General features: G+C 34.4%; 3 protein-coding genes and 1 pseudogene across 11 annotated transcripts; 3 read left to right on the top strand and 1 right to left on the bottom strand.

Moving 5' to 3' along the window:
* The first annotated feature begins 2,364 nt into the window (after positions 1-2,364).
* Positions 2,365-5,308, top strand: LOC122400971 (annotated as a pseudogene).
* Positions 5,309-7,696: 2,388 nt separating this feature from the next.
* On the top strand, positions 7,697-9,108 carry LOC122400196 (NADH dehydrogenase (ubiquinone) complex I, assembly factor 6). Its single transcript, XM_043401534.1, has 4 exons — positions 7,697-7,989; positions 8,107-8,329; positions 8,422-8,817; positions 8,929-9,108. Exons 1-4 carry the CDS (start codon positions 7,880-7,882, stop codon positions 9,106-9,108), a joined length of 909 nt encoding a protein of 302 aa, XP_043257469.1. The 5' UTR covers positions 7,697-7,879.
* Positions 9,109-9,274: 166 nt separating this feature from the next.
* LOC122398348 (rab5 GDP/GTP exchange factor) lies at positions 9,275-13,115 on the bottom strand. 2 transcript variants are annotated; one of them, XM_043398114.1, is made up of 10 exons: positions 13,010-13,115; positions 12,065-12,341; positions 11,727-11,842; positions 11,305-11,562; positions 11,080-11,209; positions 10,906-11,003; positions 10,585-10,841; positions 10,367-10,498; positions 10,034-10,279; positions 9,275-9,969 (listed from the first exon to the last, which is right to left on the bottom strand). In XM_043398114.1, exons 2-10 carry the CDS (start codon positions 12,232-12,234, stop codon positions 9,574-9,576), a joined length of 1,803 nt encoding a protein of 600 aa, XP_043254049.1. In that variant the 5' UTR covers positions 12,235-12,341; positions 13,010-13,115; the 3' UTR covers positions 9,275-9,573. The 2 variants fall into 2 exon arrangements, with proteins under 2 accessions (XP_043254049.1, XP_043254058.1); XM_043398123.1 differs by lacking the exon at positions 13,010-13,115 and adding an exon at positions 12,826-12,906.
* On the top strand, positions 13,096-17,930 carry LOC122398360 (protein decapentaplegic-like). Of its 8 annotated transcripts, none has more exons than XM_043398164.1 (5): positions 13,096-13,152; positions 14,359-14,450; positions 15,453-15,811; positions 16,226-16,670; positions 16,747-17,930. In XM_043398164.1, exons 3-5 carry the CDS (start codon positions 15,484-15,486, stop codon positions 17,144-17,146), a joined length of 1,173 nt encoding a protein of 390 aa, XP_043254099.1. In that variant the 5' UTR covers positions 13,096-13,152; positions 14,359-14,450; positions 15,453-15,483; the 3' UTR covers positions 17,147-17,930. The 8 variants fall into 8 exon arrangements, with proteins under 8 accessions (XP_043254099.1, XP_043254090.1, XP_043254072.1 ...); XM_043398155.1 differs by having other exon boundaries at positions 13,097-13,152; positions 14,359-14,454; XM_043398137.1 differs by having other exon boundaries at positions 13,125-13,501; positions 14,359-14,454.
* Positions 17,931-18,938: the final 1,008 nt, after the last annotated feature.

Below are 18,938 nucleotides of genomic sequence, written 5' to 3' on the forward strand. Positions count from 1 at the left end.
TGAAGAAGTTGTTCTTCAAAGGTAACACCGATTACCAGGTCTCACCACGAGGAGGTTGCTGCGAGTGGAGACCCAAAGTGAGATCGATGGAACAAAGTTCGATCGACCTTCCTTTTTACACACTAGATTACGCAAAAAAAAAGATGCCAAGTAATTACTGTTCTAAAACAAAGGAGGAAGGTAAATTGTGGGAGACGCGACACGACGAAACGCGACACAATACTGCACAGTGCAGTAGGAACATGAGGTGCGACACGTACCGAATAGCGGGTCAAAAGGGGCAGCTCGTTACCTCTTAGCAAGTCCAATTGAAGGGGAGGAGAATCGACGCACCAGACACGGGTTCCCCATTTCTCCAACGCGTCCTGCTGGGAGCCCGTAGGACCCAACCCGGGACGTCTTACACAGGAGAGAGATCCTGAGTCGGGGCTACCGCAGACAGGAACAGGTCCCCTCTACGGCCGATGACTCTTTCCCTAGAATTGTCTCACCAGAGGACGGCAACCGACCCTTCGAACCATCTAAACGGCCGATCACTTGCTTTCTACATTAAAGCAGCGGTGACCGGAGAAACGAGACTGGAAAAGAAGCTATTAATGAATTCATTACTTGGCAATCTACGCAGTAAATAAAATAATATACAATGTAAATTGAAAATTAACGTCGTAGGTGGAATTAATGAGATTAAGGAATTGAAATGAACATAGGAATGAATAAGAAAGGAAAAAGAAATATTCGACGTTAATTTTTACACTCGCGCCGCGCCTTAAATTTAATGCCCTTACGTGCAGATGAATCCGAAGTCCTCTATCTAAAAATTGACCTGAATAAAAACTAAAATAAAAATTAGTAGTTAAACAAACAAATTAATTAATAATAAATAATAAATATAAGGACAAAGAAACAAATATACAATCAAGAAGAGAATCATTTGGAAAATAACAACCCCACGATGTTGAAAATGAGGAAAATGAGGAAAATGAGGAAAAATAACAACCCAACGATGAAGAAACCAAGAACAGAATAATTTAAAAAATATCGACCCAACGATGTAAAAAAGCTGAAATAAAAATAATTGATTCATTAACGAGACGAACAACCCAAATAGAGTACATCACCTATATATATATATAAACAAAAAAGACAATGTTGGGATTAGTTGTATTAATATAATTACATGTATACCAAACGGTGATCCTTCCTGGTCAGCATCGCAGAATCAGACAATCTGAAACAGAAATTACGCGTGACAGTACTCCTGGCGGTTACAGGAGTACTGAAAAGAGTTGCCCAGCTGTGTCCACTTTTATGCAGTCAAGCCAAAGTATCAACGAGCCAATCAGCAGCCAGTCCGATGGGGGCGACACTCCGATAGGGCGACACTTGCTTCACCTAAGTTGATAAGAGACCCCCCTGTGGCCCTCGCGCGGGAGTTATCTCCCAACCACCAAGCAAGACGGACCGTATCGAGATGAAGAATTTAATCGAAGATTTACATTCGATCAAAATCGAAGATGGCGGCCAAGAAGATGTTTCACGAGCAGCGGCCAAGGGACAAAACCGGTCTTTTTAAAGACCAAGAAAATCTCATTTGTGGGAACAACTTATGCAATGAACTGAACAACTTTTATATTTAACAACTCAGAGACACTTTACATCTCTGTTTTGTAACAACTTTTATATTTAACAATTCAGAGACACTTTACATCACTGTTTTGTAGCAACTTTTGTATTTAACAACTCAGAGACACTTTACATCTCTGTTTTGTAACAACTTTTATATTTAACAACTCAGAGACACTTTACATCTCTGTTTTGTAACAACTTTTATATTTAACAATTCAGAGACACTTTACATCTCTGTTTTGTAACAACTTTTATATTTAACAATTCAGAGACACTTTACATCACTGTTTTGTAACAACTTTTATATTTAACAACTCAGAGACACTTTACATCTCTGTTATAGAACAACTTATGTAATAAAACTGAACATGGTATATTTGCCTATACATATAGGAAGGAAATTCGTCGTTAGTATTGTCGCCCGTCAATGCACTTAATTATGCAAGATCAGTATACTATCTAATTTTATTTTTTATTATACCGGTTTGTAATATCGTAAAGATCAATGCAAAAACATTATGCACGGCTCTTGTATTTCTTTGATTTATCCAAGTAGTGAAAGTATAATATTTAACAAACTTTTGATTCAAATAAAATAACGAATGACACAAAATTTGAGTACCTGTTACATGCAACCTATGTATAAATACATAATAACTAATATTGATATACGCATAACGAACTTAGTTTGTGATATGAAACATTAAGAAAAGTGTAAATTAATAAATAGGTTTCAAAATGGGTATTCCGGGTTTAACAACTTTCATAAACAATCGTTCAGATCGTTATTTGGAATAGTTCGAGCTACGTGATACGTATTTAGTTATTTAGCTGTCAAATATATAATTCGTACAAGTGCAATTGTGTTTTTGTCGGTGATTACGATAATTACGCTCAACGAGTTACGGATTTTTTTGACGATTTGATAAAGTGCAATGCAGTATCATTAGTTTTGATCGATTGTGGTTGCGAGGATAAGAAACTGCAAACAGTTACATCTAGAACTAGAGAAAAGGTTCGTACAGCATCATCTTATTCTCCGATCTGTCAACAGAAAATGAAATTTTTTCCTTTACATATTTAGGAAGTTTTCAAAGATGTTACGAGAAAGAAGAATATTCGTCATGTGCAATGCTTATTCGAAGCTGATAATGCTATAGCTACTGTAGCAAGGATATTGAATTGTCCTGTATCGAGTTATGATTCAGATTTTTATGTGTTTGGGACATTGTACATACCATTTGATACATTGGACAATTACACGGTGAAAAGTTCAACTGGAAATGGTTACACGAAACGTTGTAAAATTTATAAAGTTGAACACTTATTAAATTCTTATAGAGGTCTAAGTCAATCTACACTGCCATAAGCTGCAATATTACTAGGCAATGATTATGTAAAACGTGGTACATTTAGAAACTTCTTTCGTTATTTAAAGTTACGACGAATAACAAGAAAAAGGTATAGTAATCGACAGTATTGTATAGAAGCAACTTTACAATGGTTGAGCGGATTTTACACCTTGGACAGAGCAGTCATTGGAATACTATGTAAATCACCTAAAACCGTAAGACAAAAAATATTAAGCATAATAGAAATCAATATAAATGGCTATACAAATGCATCTACAGAAATACTTGCTTACTTCCATTGGGGTTTTTACAGGAATATGCAGCTCGTGCCACAACACATTCCATAAACAGAATTTTTAAATTTGATGGAGATGTTAATAGTCTAATGTACATGGAAGAAACTGATAAAAATGGAGACTTTGAATCACCCGAAGAAAAAGAAGAAGAGGAAGAAAACGAAGTTGAAATATTAGACATGCTTAAAGGGGTCAGAATCTGCTACCAATAATGCACTAGCTGATGTACCTAATTTGTTTGTAGATGAATATCTTATGGGCAATTATCCTGCATATTTTATGGACTTGTTGGTTCGACGTTTATATATTTGTCCTGTACAAATAGAGGATTATTCCTATCCATTGAGCAATGTAATAAGTTTAAAAATTATTAGAGTTATATATGCATTTCTGTAATCAGGAATGAATAGAAGGAGAGGTTTCATGAAATACATGATGAGAGACTGTAATAAAAAGCTGAAATGTTACGAACTAGAAGGCACTGACACTAAATTTTCTTCCCCATTACTGTCCCTATCTAATCTTAGAGAAGTACCATTAAGGATTCGAAGAGAAATTTTAAATGATACATTAGAGATTAGAAACATAGAATGTATACATATACGGACTACCACCAGAATGGATGTTGCATATTGCATGTGCTCGGTATTGGATAAAACAGGATCAGTTATACAAATCAGATAAATGTTTGGTGTATTCTATATTTGTCTGTTTATTATTCAATTATAATCGATACAATAATTGGGAAACATAGAATTATACATAATTTTCAAAAGAAATATGGTACAAAAATTCAAAATATAAAGCAGATAAGAAAAACGAGTGCGTGTAAACCACATTATTCAATACATGTTGGTACACTTTATGAAGCTTGTAAAAATGTTGATCCTGATGATTGTTTAATGGCAGCACCATTTCTTATTTCCCATTTCGAGATGAATCGAAAATTGTATACAAATCCAAAAAAATTTAATAGATCTATTGTTCATGCATTTGCGGTGTTTGAAAATTGTTTGAGACACAGTATGAATTTGAATGCATTATTAGGCTACCCTTATCCACAGATTGAAACGGCCAATTTATTCAATGGTACTCTATTGTACAATATAGCTAATAATTTTAAAACACAGTACGACATGGAAGGTTATATAAATACAATCCTCGAAAATTCTCCAAGCCTATGGAGGGTGTTTTTTACACTTTTATCGACAGTAACGCCTTTGTTTGCATCATATCTTCAAAATGAAATCAATCTCCGTAAGAAACAAAGACCAAAGTCCAAAGAAAAAAGCAAAGTCCGACCGAAATACAGACGATAATGATACAGAATATTTTAGTGCAGACGAAGATATGTACTTTCGAATCTAATAGCCAGACTATTCTCGGCGTAAAAACCATGAACACAATGTATAGAACCTAATTTATATAAATTTAATCGTCATTTTTCCTTTTTCTATGCATCATTACTACTTATTATCGAAAATTATTGTCATTATTCATTACAATAATTTGTAAATTCAATAAGAAACGAGTACATTCTCATGCTGCATATATTTATCATTTCTAACCTTTAGTAAAAGCTGAGTGCACAGACGGCAAATTATTCAATCATTTAAACACGTTGTGGTTATTCAGTCCAGGATTAAAAAATAATGTACAAACATGCGTCATTGATTTTTCATTACCATTTGAATTTAAATTCAAGTTATATAGACACAAATATATAACCAAAGCCCATAATGAATGAAAAATTGACACGTAAATACACGTTTCAAGACCCCCTGATCATGTTTGACATAAAACAATACTTTGGAAATAAATCGTTTGAATATAGTTTATCAAGTAAGACTTTCGAAATTATTTTCAAACGATTTATTTTCTAATTGTTCTACTATTTCAAATAATAATTTTTTGATCTTATAGCAAAGAATGTTTACTTAATATCAATTCAATAAATTCAATTTGTATTTGTATATTTTTCGCCTATATAGGCAAATATACCATGTTCAGTTTTATTACACAAGTTGTTCCAAAACAGAGATGTAAAAAGTCTCTGAGTTGTTAAATATAAAAGTTGATCCAAAACAGAGATGTAAAAAGTCTCTGAGTTGTTAAATATAAAAGTTGTTCAGTTCATTGCATAAGTTGTTCCCACAAATGAGATTTTCTTGGTCTTTAAAAAGACCGGTTTTGTCCCTTGGCCGCTGCTCGTGAAACATCTTCTTGGCCGCCATCTTCGATTTTGATCGAATGTAAATCTTCGATTAAATTCTTCATCTCGATACGGTCCGTCTTGCTTGGTGGTTGGGAGATAACTCCCGCGCGAGGGCCACAGGGGGGTCTCTTATCAACTTAGGTGAAGCAAGTGTCGCCCTATCGGAGTGTCGCCCCCAGCGGACTGGCTGCTGATTGGCTCGTTGATACTTTGGCTTGACTGCATAAAAGTGGACACAGCTGGGCAACTCTTTTCAGTACTCCTGTAACCGCCAGGGGTACTGTCACGCGTAATTTCTGTTTCAGATTGTCTGATTCTGCGATGCTGACCAGGAAGGATCACCGTTTGGTATACATGTAATTATATTAATACAACTAATCCCAACATTGTCTTTTTTGTTTATATATATATATAGGTGATGTACTCTATTTGGGTTGTTCGTCTCGTTAATGAATCAATTATTTTTATTTCAGCTTTTTTACATCGTTTTTTTACATCGTTGGGTCGATATTTTTTAAATTATTCTGTTCTTGGTTTCTTCATCGTTGGGTTGTTATTTTTCCTCATTTTCCTCATTTTCCTCATTTTCAACATCGTGGGGTTGTTATTTTCCAAATGATTCTCTTCTTGATTGTATATTTGTTTCTTTGTCCTTATATTTATTATTTATTATTAATTAATTTGTTTGTTTAACTACTAATTTTTATTTTAGTTTTTATTCAGGTCAATTTTTAGATAGAGGACTTCGGATTCATCTGCACGTAAGGGCATTAAATTTAAGGCGCGGCGCGAGTGTAAAAATTAACGTCGAATATTTCTTTTTCCTTTCTTATTCATTCCTATGTTCATTTCAATTCCTTAATCTCATTAATTCCACCTACGACGTTAATTTTCAATTTACATTGTATATTATTTTATTTACTGCGTAGATTGCCAAGTAATGAATTCATTAATAGCTTCTTTTCCAGTCTCGTTTCTCCGGTCACCGCTGCTTTAATGTAGAAAGCAAGTGATCGGCCGTTTAGATGGTTCGAAGGGTCGGTTGCCGTCCTCTGGTGAGACAATTCTAGGGAAAGAGTCATCGGCCGTAGAGGGGACCTGTTCCTGTCTGCGGTAGCCCCGACTCAGGATCTCTCTCCTGTGTAAGACGTCCCGGGTTGGGTCCTACGGGCTCCCAGCAGGACGCGTTGGAGAAATGGGGAACCCGTGTCTGGTGCGTCGATTCTCCTCCCCTTCAATTGGACTTGCTAAGAGGTAACGAGCTGCCCCTTTTGACCCGCTATTCGGTACGTGTCGCACCTCATGTTCCTACTGCACTGTGCAGTATTGTGTCGCGTTTCGTCGTGTCGCGTCTCCCACAATTTACCTTCCTCCTTTGTTTTAGAACAGTAATTACTTGGCATCTTTTTTTTTGCGTAATCTAGTGTGTAAAAAGGAAGGTCGATCGAACTTTGTTCCATCGATCTCACTTTGGGTCTCCACTCGCAGCAACCTCCTCGTGGTGAGACCTGGTAATCGGTGTTACCTTTGAAGAACAACTTCTTCATTATGGGTAACACCGAGCTAATGGCTGCGAATTTAAAACAATATAAATTTGATTTTTAATCGAAATCAAAATTAAATGTTGTCTAATACTTTTTTCTATGTATTCATCAGCTCAACTTCTACAAAAAATTTCAATCAGATAAGTTTTACTTTTTTTATTTTCAAAAATCGTATTAATAATATACATATGTGTGCTCATACATGGGAATAAAAAAAAATTTCTTTTTTTTCAATAATTAAAATATGATCAGGAGGTCTTAAAACGTGTATTTCCGTAAAATAAATTTTACAAAATTTTTTTTTCACTATGGGTACTTTGCTTATGTGCGCCTAAGTACATAGGTCGGAAAGTAAAAATGCCTGGGCAGTCGAGAATCCAAATCGTATGCCGTTGACGGGAGATCGGATTTCTGTTGTGTGGGAGCGAGAAGGCAAATGTGAGCCTTTCTCTCTCGACTTCCACGAAGCGGTCCGAAATTACTTCGGGCAGCTTCGGAGAATCGAGAAAGAGGGCATGCGTCAGTTTGCCTTTGTCGTCTTTTCGAAACTCCACGAGCTCACGTATGTACGCGTATCTGGCATGTGGAGTGTGCACCCGACGGTGCTTTTCTGGCATCACTGAGCGAGAACAATATTCGAGAGATATTCGTCGTATGTACTCGTTAACGAGTGACGTTGAAAGTTTCAACTTGAAACATTGATCTCTATATAAAGATCAGTATGCAGGTACATTGCAATACTGTATCAACTGCTCAGTGCAATTTTCCAAAGCTAGAAAAATACCCTAGATTGTCAGTACACGTACTTACTGATTACGTTTACACGGCTATACAAAGAAATTAGGTATGGGCCGAAGTTTACTCTATATTGAACGAAATGTATTATCATATGTTTCAAGGTATGCAAGTGTACATGCAAAACAAACGCCGGCTGAATATTGTTTTGAATTAGTTAGGTATACTAATTCTCTCTACTTATAAAATAGATTATTTCTTTCATCGTTATACAACGAAACATACAAATTGTAGAATACACTTTAATTGTAAATCATATCGTTGTTTATCTTTTTTAGAAAACATGATTATGAAAATTTTTTGTGTTCATTATTACTGCAACAAAATGCTAGACAATCTGCGTTTGCAATTCGTGCATTTAACATAGAAGTGGCTCAAGTACAAGATCAAGTACATGATCGTAATATAGGAAAAATGAGACTACAATTCTGGACGGATGCATTAAATAATGCATACAAGGGAACTCCTCAAAGAAGTCCTGTCATTTTGGAATTACATAGGGTAAAATTTTCATTTTAGGTTTCCAAATTACTAAAATTATGTTATCGGTATGGATGATGACTAAAATTAGTTTGTAACGAGATTATTTATAGATTCTGCAGAAGCATTCCCTTTCCAAACATTATTTCAAACGTCTAATTGATGTTCGTTTAGAAAGGCTCTGTGGCAGTCCATTTTACGATATTAGCACGATAGAAAAATATGCAGAGTACAGTACTTCTTCCATTTATTATTTATTATTAGAAGCACACGGTATAAAAAACATTAATGCAGATCATGCTGCGAGTCATATGGGCAAAGCGCAAGGAATCATTACCTTAATTCGATCGATTCCTTATAATGCTAGAAATAGAGTAAATATGTTGCCAGAAGATATTTTAATGAAATACGGTGTTTCTACGGAAGCCGTATTTCAAGGTCAACCGAGTAAGGATTTCCAAAACGTGATATACGACGTTGCGTCTTATGGGAAACTGCATTTAGATGCGGTAAATATTTTCTTTACGACGAAATTGTAATGGAACTAAATAATTAATTAAGCGGGGGAAAATTATATTTCGTTTCTTGTACTTTAATTCAAACACTTTTGTTGTTTATAGGCAATTTCTCTAAAAAGTAAAGTGGAAAAAAATGTGGGTTTGATATTTTTACCCATAGTTTGTCTGGAAAGGTATTTGAAAAAATTGAGAAGAGTAGACTTTAATATTTTTGATACGCGTTTACAAACAAGAGACAATTTACTTCCTCTACATTTGTATTGGAAAAAATTGATTTCTTAGTCAATTTGAATATGTAATATATAGAATAAAACGTATATTTATAAAAGCTGTCGGAGTATAACTTTTGTAAAAAGTATTTATTTGCAATTATTTTTTAATAAGTTACATAATTTTAACTCCTGGTTGCTAAATAGGATTTTATTTTCTAATTTAAATAAGTTTAATAAATAGTTTTATTAAATTTAATTCTACACCTATTATAGTTTCATCAAATGTTGATAATCAACAAATTACTAATTTTATTATAATTTATGTTGTAATTTATATGCGCGTTTAAAGGAATAACTAGATTGAAAATTTTCAAAAGAGATTATACAACTTGCTGAAATTTTGTTAGAACGTACAAAATCATAATTTTTAGTGACTTGTGCCAGAATTGAATGTTCCTTTTACAAAAGTGTACGATCTGTTTATAAAGATTAAATAACAATTTTCAAGTCCTTATTTGATTTAAATAAAATGTTTCTATACATTATGAAAATAGCTTGGATAATTCTCAGAATCCATTTCTGTAGAATTAAGAGATAAATCTCCTGTATTACAAGGAATCGTAGGTATACTTGATCCCTGGACAGTAAATCCATGATAATCCTCCTTTTCCGATTCAGCGGTAGACGATGCATTCAAGCGAGTAGATACTGATAAATCGTTTTTAAACTTTTCCTTTTGGCTGTCAAAGTCGCATTGCGTGTCTAAACTTATGAGACTAGTTTCATCCTCTGCTTTGCTCGCATCGAAGCTGTTGTCATCCACCACGAAAGAGGGAAAATCAAACGTGGGCGACGGCGTAACACAATCTTCTATTAAAGTTGTTCTTACGTCGTTTTGTTGCGTAGAATTACTAATTGCGGTAGAACAAACCTGAAATTAATAGTTAAAATTAACTGTTTACCGTAAAATCATTAATTTTAAATAAATGATTTACTTGAGGAATTATCGGCGGTGGTAATTGGTAGCTTTCGATATCTTCGCAATCCAAATTGGTAGGCAATCTTTGACTGTGCGTGATCAACAACGGAGTTCTTTCCAAAACTGTATTTACTTCCGATTCGAGTTCCTCTTGAAATAGTAACATTTTCTCTTTCAAATTCAATGTTATATCCATTATTTCTGCAGTTTTTGCTTTCATTTCGTCAAGAAGCGTTATATCCTCGCACATTAAATGCAAACTCTGAATAAACAATTAACGTGTATTAAGCGAAAGATAGATATTTTAATGAATTGAAAATAATTCGATTGAAAAAAATTCAATATGTACTTCACATATCATTAAAGCAGATTCCCAAGTATTAGCAGGTACTCGTTCTCCGGACATGTAGGCATTGAAATCTGTTTCATCCATGTTCAATGATTCTGCTGTTAAATTTTCAATGAAAGATACAGCGCAACACTAAAAAATGTTATTTACTTCAGTTTATATTTGTATTATTAAAACATGAGAACAACATTTGTGACGAATATTGCTGTAAAATTTACCAGATTCGTGAAGTAATATCCGCCTTCTCCTGTCATTAATCTGCTCGCGTTGCAGAATCTAGTGATGAAATTAATGTTGCTTTTAAGACGGGCAGGATTGGCTTTTAAAACAATGAAAATTAAAGCAGGGAGAAATTCGTCCGCCGATGCGGGCCCACCAACAGACTGTTGCAACATTAAAAATATATTTCGGCAACAATAAATAACGCAAGAAAGTTTTTCTTGAGGAGCCTTTGCAGAATCCATGTTCAGTAAATCTGTAATTAATTGGAACAATTATACAAAATTTTAATTCAAATACTGAATATTTTATGCACGCACCTGTTATGGAAGTATAGACGAGTTCTCTAACTTCAGAACTAGTTTCGTGTATCCGACACTCTAAATTTTTTCCGCTAACCCAATTCAACTGGCGGATTCTATAAAAACATTTTACTTTATTTGAAATACGGAATTTATTTTCTGGTATTGCTTTCATTTCTAAATAAAATTAACCTGTTCTGTATCGCCAAATCCTTTTCTTCGTCGTTTGTAAAGGGAGGACAAAAGAGAATTCTGTAGAGTAAAGTTAATGCATATCTTTCTACATAATCCAACAATTTTTCTTTAATTTCTGATGATATGTCTGAAATCGTGTTAATATAGTTAATATTCTCGTTTCATAAGTAATTTTCTGGTAAATTATTTTAATTTATAGTATTTTTTTTTTTTTCACAATACCTGCATATTTGGTACTATTTTCTAAACGTTTAGCAAACACTTGATAAAAAGTCTGTGTAATTTCTGAAAGGTCCTCTATCCTTTTTACATCCTTGTTTTGAAGTATATCAATTATGAAAGAATGTATACATTTTCTGACATCTCTTTCCACCGGTGTCTTAGCAATCATAGCTATTACTTCACGATTTTCTGTCTTTACTTTTTCCAGGTCTGGGTTATCTTTTGTTAGTTCGTAAAGTAATTCTTGATATCCTTGTGCTTTACGCATAAAAATAATATTTAATAATAATAATTTTTAATTATACAATGTAAATATAATACACTCCTCTTTACTCCTCTTTGAACGTATAAATAATTATCCAAGACTATAAACTATAAGACATAAACACAAATAGAATAAATTAAATTAAATTAAATTATACCTTTTACAGCTGGTTTGCGAAAAGATATATTTAATAATTTATATTTTCTCTCTTGTTGTACTTTCTTCTCTTCATATTTCTGTTGAGCATTAATTGTGCTCTTATTCGAAGTATTGCTGAAATGTTAATTGTAACGCTATTGTTAACAATAATAATAATAATAATAATATTAATAATATTTAATAAGAAACGTATTGAAAGATAAGTGTAAAAAGTGTTTAAATAACCTTTTTCTTTAAAAAAATTACGCATAATGCAAAAAATTGAACATTTTTAAATTTCGAACAGTTTTAATCAGTCGTTGGAACTTTATTAATAAATAAACATAAACATTGTACCTCTCTTCATAAACATTGGAACCTATTTGCGATCTTTGTTTTTGTAAATACTCTCGATGACATTTGCTGCAATAACCTTCCCACTCGACATTTCCATAAAATCCACAACCATTCTTGCACTTAAGATCAGCCTCGTCGATTCTTAAGGAGGGCGTTTTTGTCGAATACATTTTCGTAACTGTTTTTACAAGACTTCTTTACAGTTGTTTTCCCTTACAATGTACATTCTTCTACGTATACGTAAGTAGGTACTTACGTCTAACGCGAAAGCCTTTAACTGATAATATAACTGTCAGTTACGAAAAAATGCATAAATTATTATGAATTTAATCATATTCTCAAAATAACATTTTAAATGATTATTAACGAACAAGATTTAAAAATAATTATTATAATATTTGATATAAATTTAAAAATTAAAAATTTTTAAATCACAATTCTTTCAAATAATGTAGTAACTCCATGAGTAAAGCTTTTAAGGATCATTTATTTATTTATTTAGTTAGTTAAACGAATGTTTTTTTATAATAATGTACTTTTAACGAAAAGAAAATAATCTCGTTCGAATCAATAATTTATTCCGAAACTATACAGTTATCGAAGACCTTGTTATGCTATTGCGTGAACGTAGCTTTAAGATCGTATGATAATCACGATTAAATAAGAGCGAAATTCAAATCGAACAACATTTTAAAAGGTAACTGGAAACGTATATTATTATTCGAGAGGTGTCGAACAAAAATCGTAACTTGTAAACTAACCAGCGTTTTACTTAAGACCCTCAATATTTTCTTAGCGAGAATAAAAGGGTTCATTGACTGATGCAAGAAGAAATATATGTAGGTGTATAAGTAATAGAAAACATTTTAAATAGAATTTGTACTATAGGACTAGAGTTTTAGTTTACACGGTATTCGCAGGCAGCGCTAAACTTGTGTCGCTTACTATTAAGAGATTGTATCCTTTTTACAGATTCTTCGCTCCATCTTTCCCTCTCTTTTTCTCTTTCCCCCTCCCAATATCCTACAGTTCTACTCTTCCTCTCGACTTGTTGAAGATTTGCGCGTATCGAGTTGAGTTCAACATCAGTACGTACCGACTTAAACGTTCTTTATTTCCACAACACCACATTATTCGTTAAATTAATCATTACGTAAATCACGTTCATGTTCTTTTCGTGAATTATTTAGAAATCTTGAACGAAAGTTTTTCCAAAGTTTTTTTTTCTCTTTGTTTGCTGTCTGTCTTTCTCTTTCCCTTCGAATACGCGAGTGCGAGAATAGCAAGATAGTGTACATCGAAGCTCGATCTCGATCAATGCATCGATACTAAAGATTCCCAGTGGTGACGGTTCGAGAATATAGTTACCGAAGTGAGGTTACATGAATTCGTTGAAATGTTGTGGCTCGTCAAACGGCGGACTCACGATTAGCTCAGGTGAGTTTAACATTCATAAACGTAACCGATAGTTTCTTTGCGATGGGAAAATGCGTCTTTCCATTGGTTCAACGGAGCAGGTTTCCCTGTTCGTGGCTGGTTCGATTATTTTAAACGATGACGTGCTGCTTATCTATGTACACCCGGTGGCATGAATTCATGCCATTCGAGGGGAATATAGTATGCTAAACGCAGGTCCTTCTCCTTCGTGGTACACTTCTTTTTGTTGCGTGGTTTAAACGATAGATGGCGATCCACAACCGCCAAACGTAGGCGCGTAAAATTACTATACCGCCTTCGCACGGTACAGCGGCTTCGACTTATTAAAACATTTTAATCTAAATGTGATTAACTTGCGTGAAACGAGCTGTACGAATCGCTGTGAGATATGCATTTAAACTTTACAACAAATTTCTTAGGAATGAGATAATAGAATCGATGCATGATTTTATGTTTCAATAAAAACGTTTAGTTTGCTTTGTTTCAACATAAAATGAGGTTCTACGATCGCTTTTAAATGAAGGAAACTGCGCCTACATGCAATTTCTTCTTAAGAACGAGTATATCCGCTGTCGTCTATATTCATATATCATCTTCTTGCTTCTGCAAACATTTTCGTTTTTTAAATAATTTTCTTACGAGTATTTATATTGTTGCTCGTTTTATCCTTTATACCCTACTTAATATTATATATTGGATGTATTATATACGTATTTTGGATGTTGTTTCGAAAAGCTCCACTGGCCGATTGTGGTATCACAATCGTATTTGTATGGGAGAGAGGGGGCAGGGTGTAGATCTAGATGTGAATTTTGAGACATTATTTTCTACGTCTAATGGCAATGGAAATATTTCAGGTGGACAGAGTTTCTGCCTTGCCCTGTATATTGAGTGGACAATGATGTAGTGGCCGATGCAGTAAAATCACGCATACGAAGAGCGGCCGCAAGTACGTAAGTGTACGACGTAGACTCTCTTGTGTCATTGTTCCACTCGTGCGATTGCTCCCTCCCACTCCCCCGCCTTCCCATTATTTTCGCTGTAACGTCAGACCGTTGCCTGTGCGCATGCTCACAAGGCTGCAACGAACTTGCCGCGCAGTCGAGGGCTGTTCGCCGCGAATGCTGTAACTGTAGGTACATATGTACCTCATTCGGCACCAACGAATCGAGGGAGGAGGTTGTATAACAATAACGTAGTAGAGTAAATAATAAAGGTAGTGAACTGGTAACTTCGTGATTCATACTGGTCTATTTCATCTGACTGTATATACAGTATGTATTCGCAATGATCGGTTTGCATTTGCACGACAAATAGATAGGGTAAATGTACCAAATACATAGAAAGACGAATCAATCGTAAGCGTTTTGGGAAACTTTCGAAACGCATTATTTTAAACAGACCATTTACTCTATTTTAGTTGCGACGATATTAAGAAACATTTAACACAGGGGTCAATTTTCGGGAATATCCAGTTACGAATATTTACATTTGGTATTTAAAGATAAGGAGATTTAAAAAAGAATGTGGCTTAGGGTGAAGCCTTGTCCCCCGAGGGTCATAAATTCCACGTTTCTTACCCAAGTTCTGCTGTCGTCTAATCTTGTGAAACGTCCAAATTTGGAATTTTTCCAAATTCGGAGTTAGATTTCGTTCGGCGCTCGGTCCGCATAGTTGTATAGTCGATGGCTGAGAAAACCTCGTGCGAAGTACATAGTTTTAACAAATGTTTATGCTATTAAACAATATTAAAATTTCTTTTCTCTACAAAATATTATGAATGTTTATATTTTTAATTTGGAGCGGAGTGCAAAGGGCTAACATATCGTTTAAATGGTACTTGAAAATAACATACATAATCAAGTTAGAAGAGTAGATTATAAGATTTAAACAAACTGTATAAAACGTAATAAAACTACTATAATTACAGCGTTTAATTTTCTGTTTTTAGGGAGGCAACATCCGTGAGCAACGACATCACAATGCGCATGTTGCTGCCATTAACGTTGGTTATCGTCGCAGCAGGTTTGCTGCTGGCAACCATCGAAGCAAATGTTCATTTGCACTTGCCTTCCGACACTGCCAGCCACTTTACTATCGGGGAACATGAACAAGCAATCGCTGGAATAGAAGCTAGTCTTCTCTCGCTTCTCGGGTTTGCGAAAAGACCGAAACCGCAAGGTCCAGCATACGTACCAGAATCGTTAAAGAAACTTTTTATTAAACAAAATACCATTGGTATGGCTGATATTGCTAAACCAGGAATTCATGCTAGGTCTGCTAACACAGTTCGTTCCTTTTCTCACGTCGGTCAGTATATCAGTAGTTAAATATAGCAATTATTAATATGAGTAATATATGTATGTGATATAATAAGTATTGTGGCGTCGCCTCCCGTACTCGCCGCCAGAAGAGTTGCGTGCGTTCTCACAAGCGCTCTTGCGACCCCTCTGTTGCTATATATACAATCTTCGACCGGCTTCCGAATATCCCACTCGTCTAAGGCCTGCTAGGAAGCTTTTTACCGATGAGTCCACTAGCAGGCCCGGACGAAATCGCCATCCCCCTGCTTTTTTTACTACTGTTTCTTTCCTACGAAATTCTCCAAGTTCGTACCCTCAGCAAAGCAGCGCGCCACAATACTATTTAAACGTACAACACAAACACACACCCTTTAAGATAATATTTATTGCGCTTTAACAATATTTTTTTTTTTTATCACAGAAAGTGACCTGGATCATAAATTTCAATCTCCGAATCGCTTTCGTCTGTTGTTCGACTTGAGTAGTATACCGTCGAGAGAGATATTACAAGCCGCGGAATTAAGTCTTTCTCGTGTACCTATTTCAAATAAAGAAGACAGCAGTCAAAATTTGGGTAGAATACTTATATACGATATTTTGCGGCCCGGCGCAAAAGGACACAGTACTCCGTTGCTACGTTTAATCGACAGTAAACCAATAAATACCAGGAAGAACGACACAATTAGTTTAGACGTTCATCCTGCTGCGGAGAGATGGATAAAAGATCCAAAGAATAATCATGGACTTCTGGTACACGTGCGTGGAACTAAACAGGAGCATGTACGTTTAAAACGGAGCGTAAACGAGAGGAACGATACATGGGTTATTAGTCGACCGATGTTATTTACTTACACAGATGATGGGAGGTATAAAATGCCTTTACGTACGAACAGTTGCATTATTATATTTTTAATGTCATATCAAACGATAATAAATATTTAGGTACAAAATGTCCTCCGCAAGCCAGATAATAGATCGTCGCGCCAGAAGAGCGGCGCTTCGTAAAAGTCGTCGGAAAGATGGCCGTGAGAACTGCAGGCGGCATCCGCTTTATGTTGACTTTGCAGATGTTGGTTGGAACGATTGGATCGTTGCCCCTCCTGGTTACGATGCTTTTTACTGTCACGGTGATTGCCCTTTCCCTCTAGCGGACCACTTAAATTCCACCAATCACGCGATCGTTCAGAATTTGGTTTATTCGACGAAACCGAGCATGGTACCAAAAGCTTGCTGTATACCTACTGCTCTCAGTTCGATATCCATGCTGTATCTCGACGAGGAGAATAAAGTGGTTTTGAAAAATTATCAGGACATGGCGGTTCTTGGATGTGGGTGCCGTTGACCATCCGTCGAGTAGCTTAGTTAAATATTTTTACGGCGAAGAATTTATGTACAGTAAAAATGAGAATGGTTAAAACAAAAGGTATTAGTAAAATAAAAGAACGGAGGAGTAAGGTTTCGTTGTACCGAACGGATAGCAGGTAATGCCATTTTTCGAGGGTATGTGAAATGTTTATCGAGTGTTTATACATATATAATTAAAGCACGTTTAAGGAGTTTGATTTTTTATTGTATACAAAAGTTCAATCGATTGGTCAATTATTGACACATTTAATTATTATATATTAGTAGTCCTAAACGTCTAACTTTTCTATGCATAAAATAAAGAGAGATACGAAGCAGTTGTATTATATTATGTATCGGGGTTTGAAACAGTTCAGAAAATAACTGAAACAAACTGTTACATATCGGTTTCGGTTACGGGTTTTCAGAACCGATATTATTACACCATAATCAAATCAACCCGATCAAATCCAAAAAACTGTCCAATTTAATATGAAACGAAACAACACGTTTTTAAACGAGGATTTAAATTGAAATCAAATCGCCCCTTCAATTTTAAGTGCCTGTTTCTTATTGAAAAGAATTTCAAATAATTGACCATTAAATTTATTGGTATTAGTTTTAACCGATCGAGTGATTGATAGATGTTCAAATAAAGAAATTTTATTTGCACCGATGTGCAATTAATTTTTTTATCGGCGGTAGGGAAAAATGCTATAATAAAACTTTTAATAAAAAAAACTTTAAATTAATATTTACTCACCAGTTTTCCGTCACGTTTAGTTCGATAATTTTATGTAAATGTTTGATCACACTTTTTGTGATTTATTTCTCAGTAAGCATATTTAACTATTTTCTATAATAATTATAATGTATCTACAAATTCTCTTTGTATTATTAGTTTAGTACACGTATAAAACTTCTAATGATACCGATTTTGAAAATACTTTGAAACAATTATTACGAAACGTCTTTCGTTAAAGATTATTTAATTTCCTATAATTTAAAAAAATATACTTTCTATTATACCAGCTAATCCACGTTAAGATAAAATAGTTTCGATAAGATATATGTAGTATTGTTTTTATCATATATGTATAACGTTTTAAAAATCGCGAGTCTTCTTTATGGGAACCAACAATTTAGACAACAGAAAAATAATATACAGACTTCTTAGTTATAATTGTCGATTCAATGTTTAGAAACGCGTGGAAGATGATAAAAAATTAAGTAAAACAAGCTGTCGGTAAACACAGGTCCATTGATTAATTGTTTTTTAACTATTGGGATGTTTGTAAGTATATATTATAAATTACAAGACTACTTCTTATTTGCGAATAAGATTGAACACTGTGATACGTATTCAAAATCATTTCATACTATAGAGATGGTAACACGATGAATCTGAAACTTTGGTTTAAAAACAGAGGATAAATCTGAAATGTTAGGTATGTGATAAAAGAACCGAATAAAATAGCCCTGTTGAAGGGAATATTGTTCCATCTCTTACTGTCTCGGCCAGGCAGCTCGGATGCTTAGAGTGGCGATAGCATTCGAAAACCTCTTCCCCTACTTTTACATTTACCGATAAAAGTATAGAAATAAAATGGACCACTTGTAAATAGTATTTTATTTGATATTTTTACATTCTTCGATTCTAGTTAAATATTCACTGTGTAAATAGTAAACAAATTTTAATAAATAAATATGTTCGATTACATTTATCTTGTTGTAATTTTATGTAAAATTTTCTATCGACGATAGAAGTTCTGGACCAACTTTTTTTATAA

This window comes from Colletes gigas, unplaced genomic scaffold (assembly GCF_013123115.1).
Source record: "Colletes gigas isolate AHSC1104 unplaced genomic scaffold, ASM1312311v1 Colletes_gigas_Sc00002, whole genome shotgun sequence".
Taxonomy (NCBI): domain Eukaryota; kingdom Metazoa; phylum Arthropoda; class Insecta; order Hymenoptera; family Colletidae; genus Colletes; species Colletes gigas.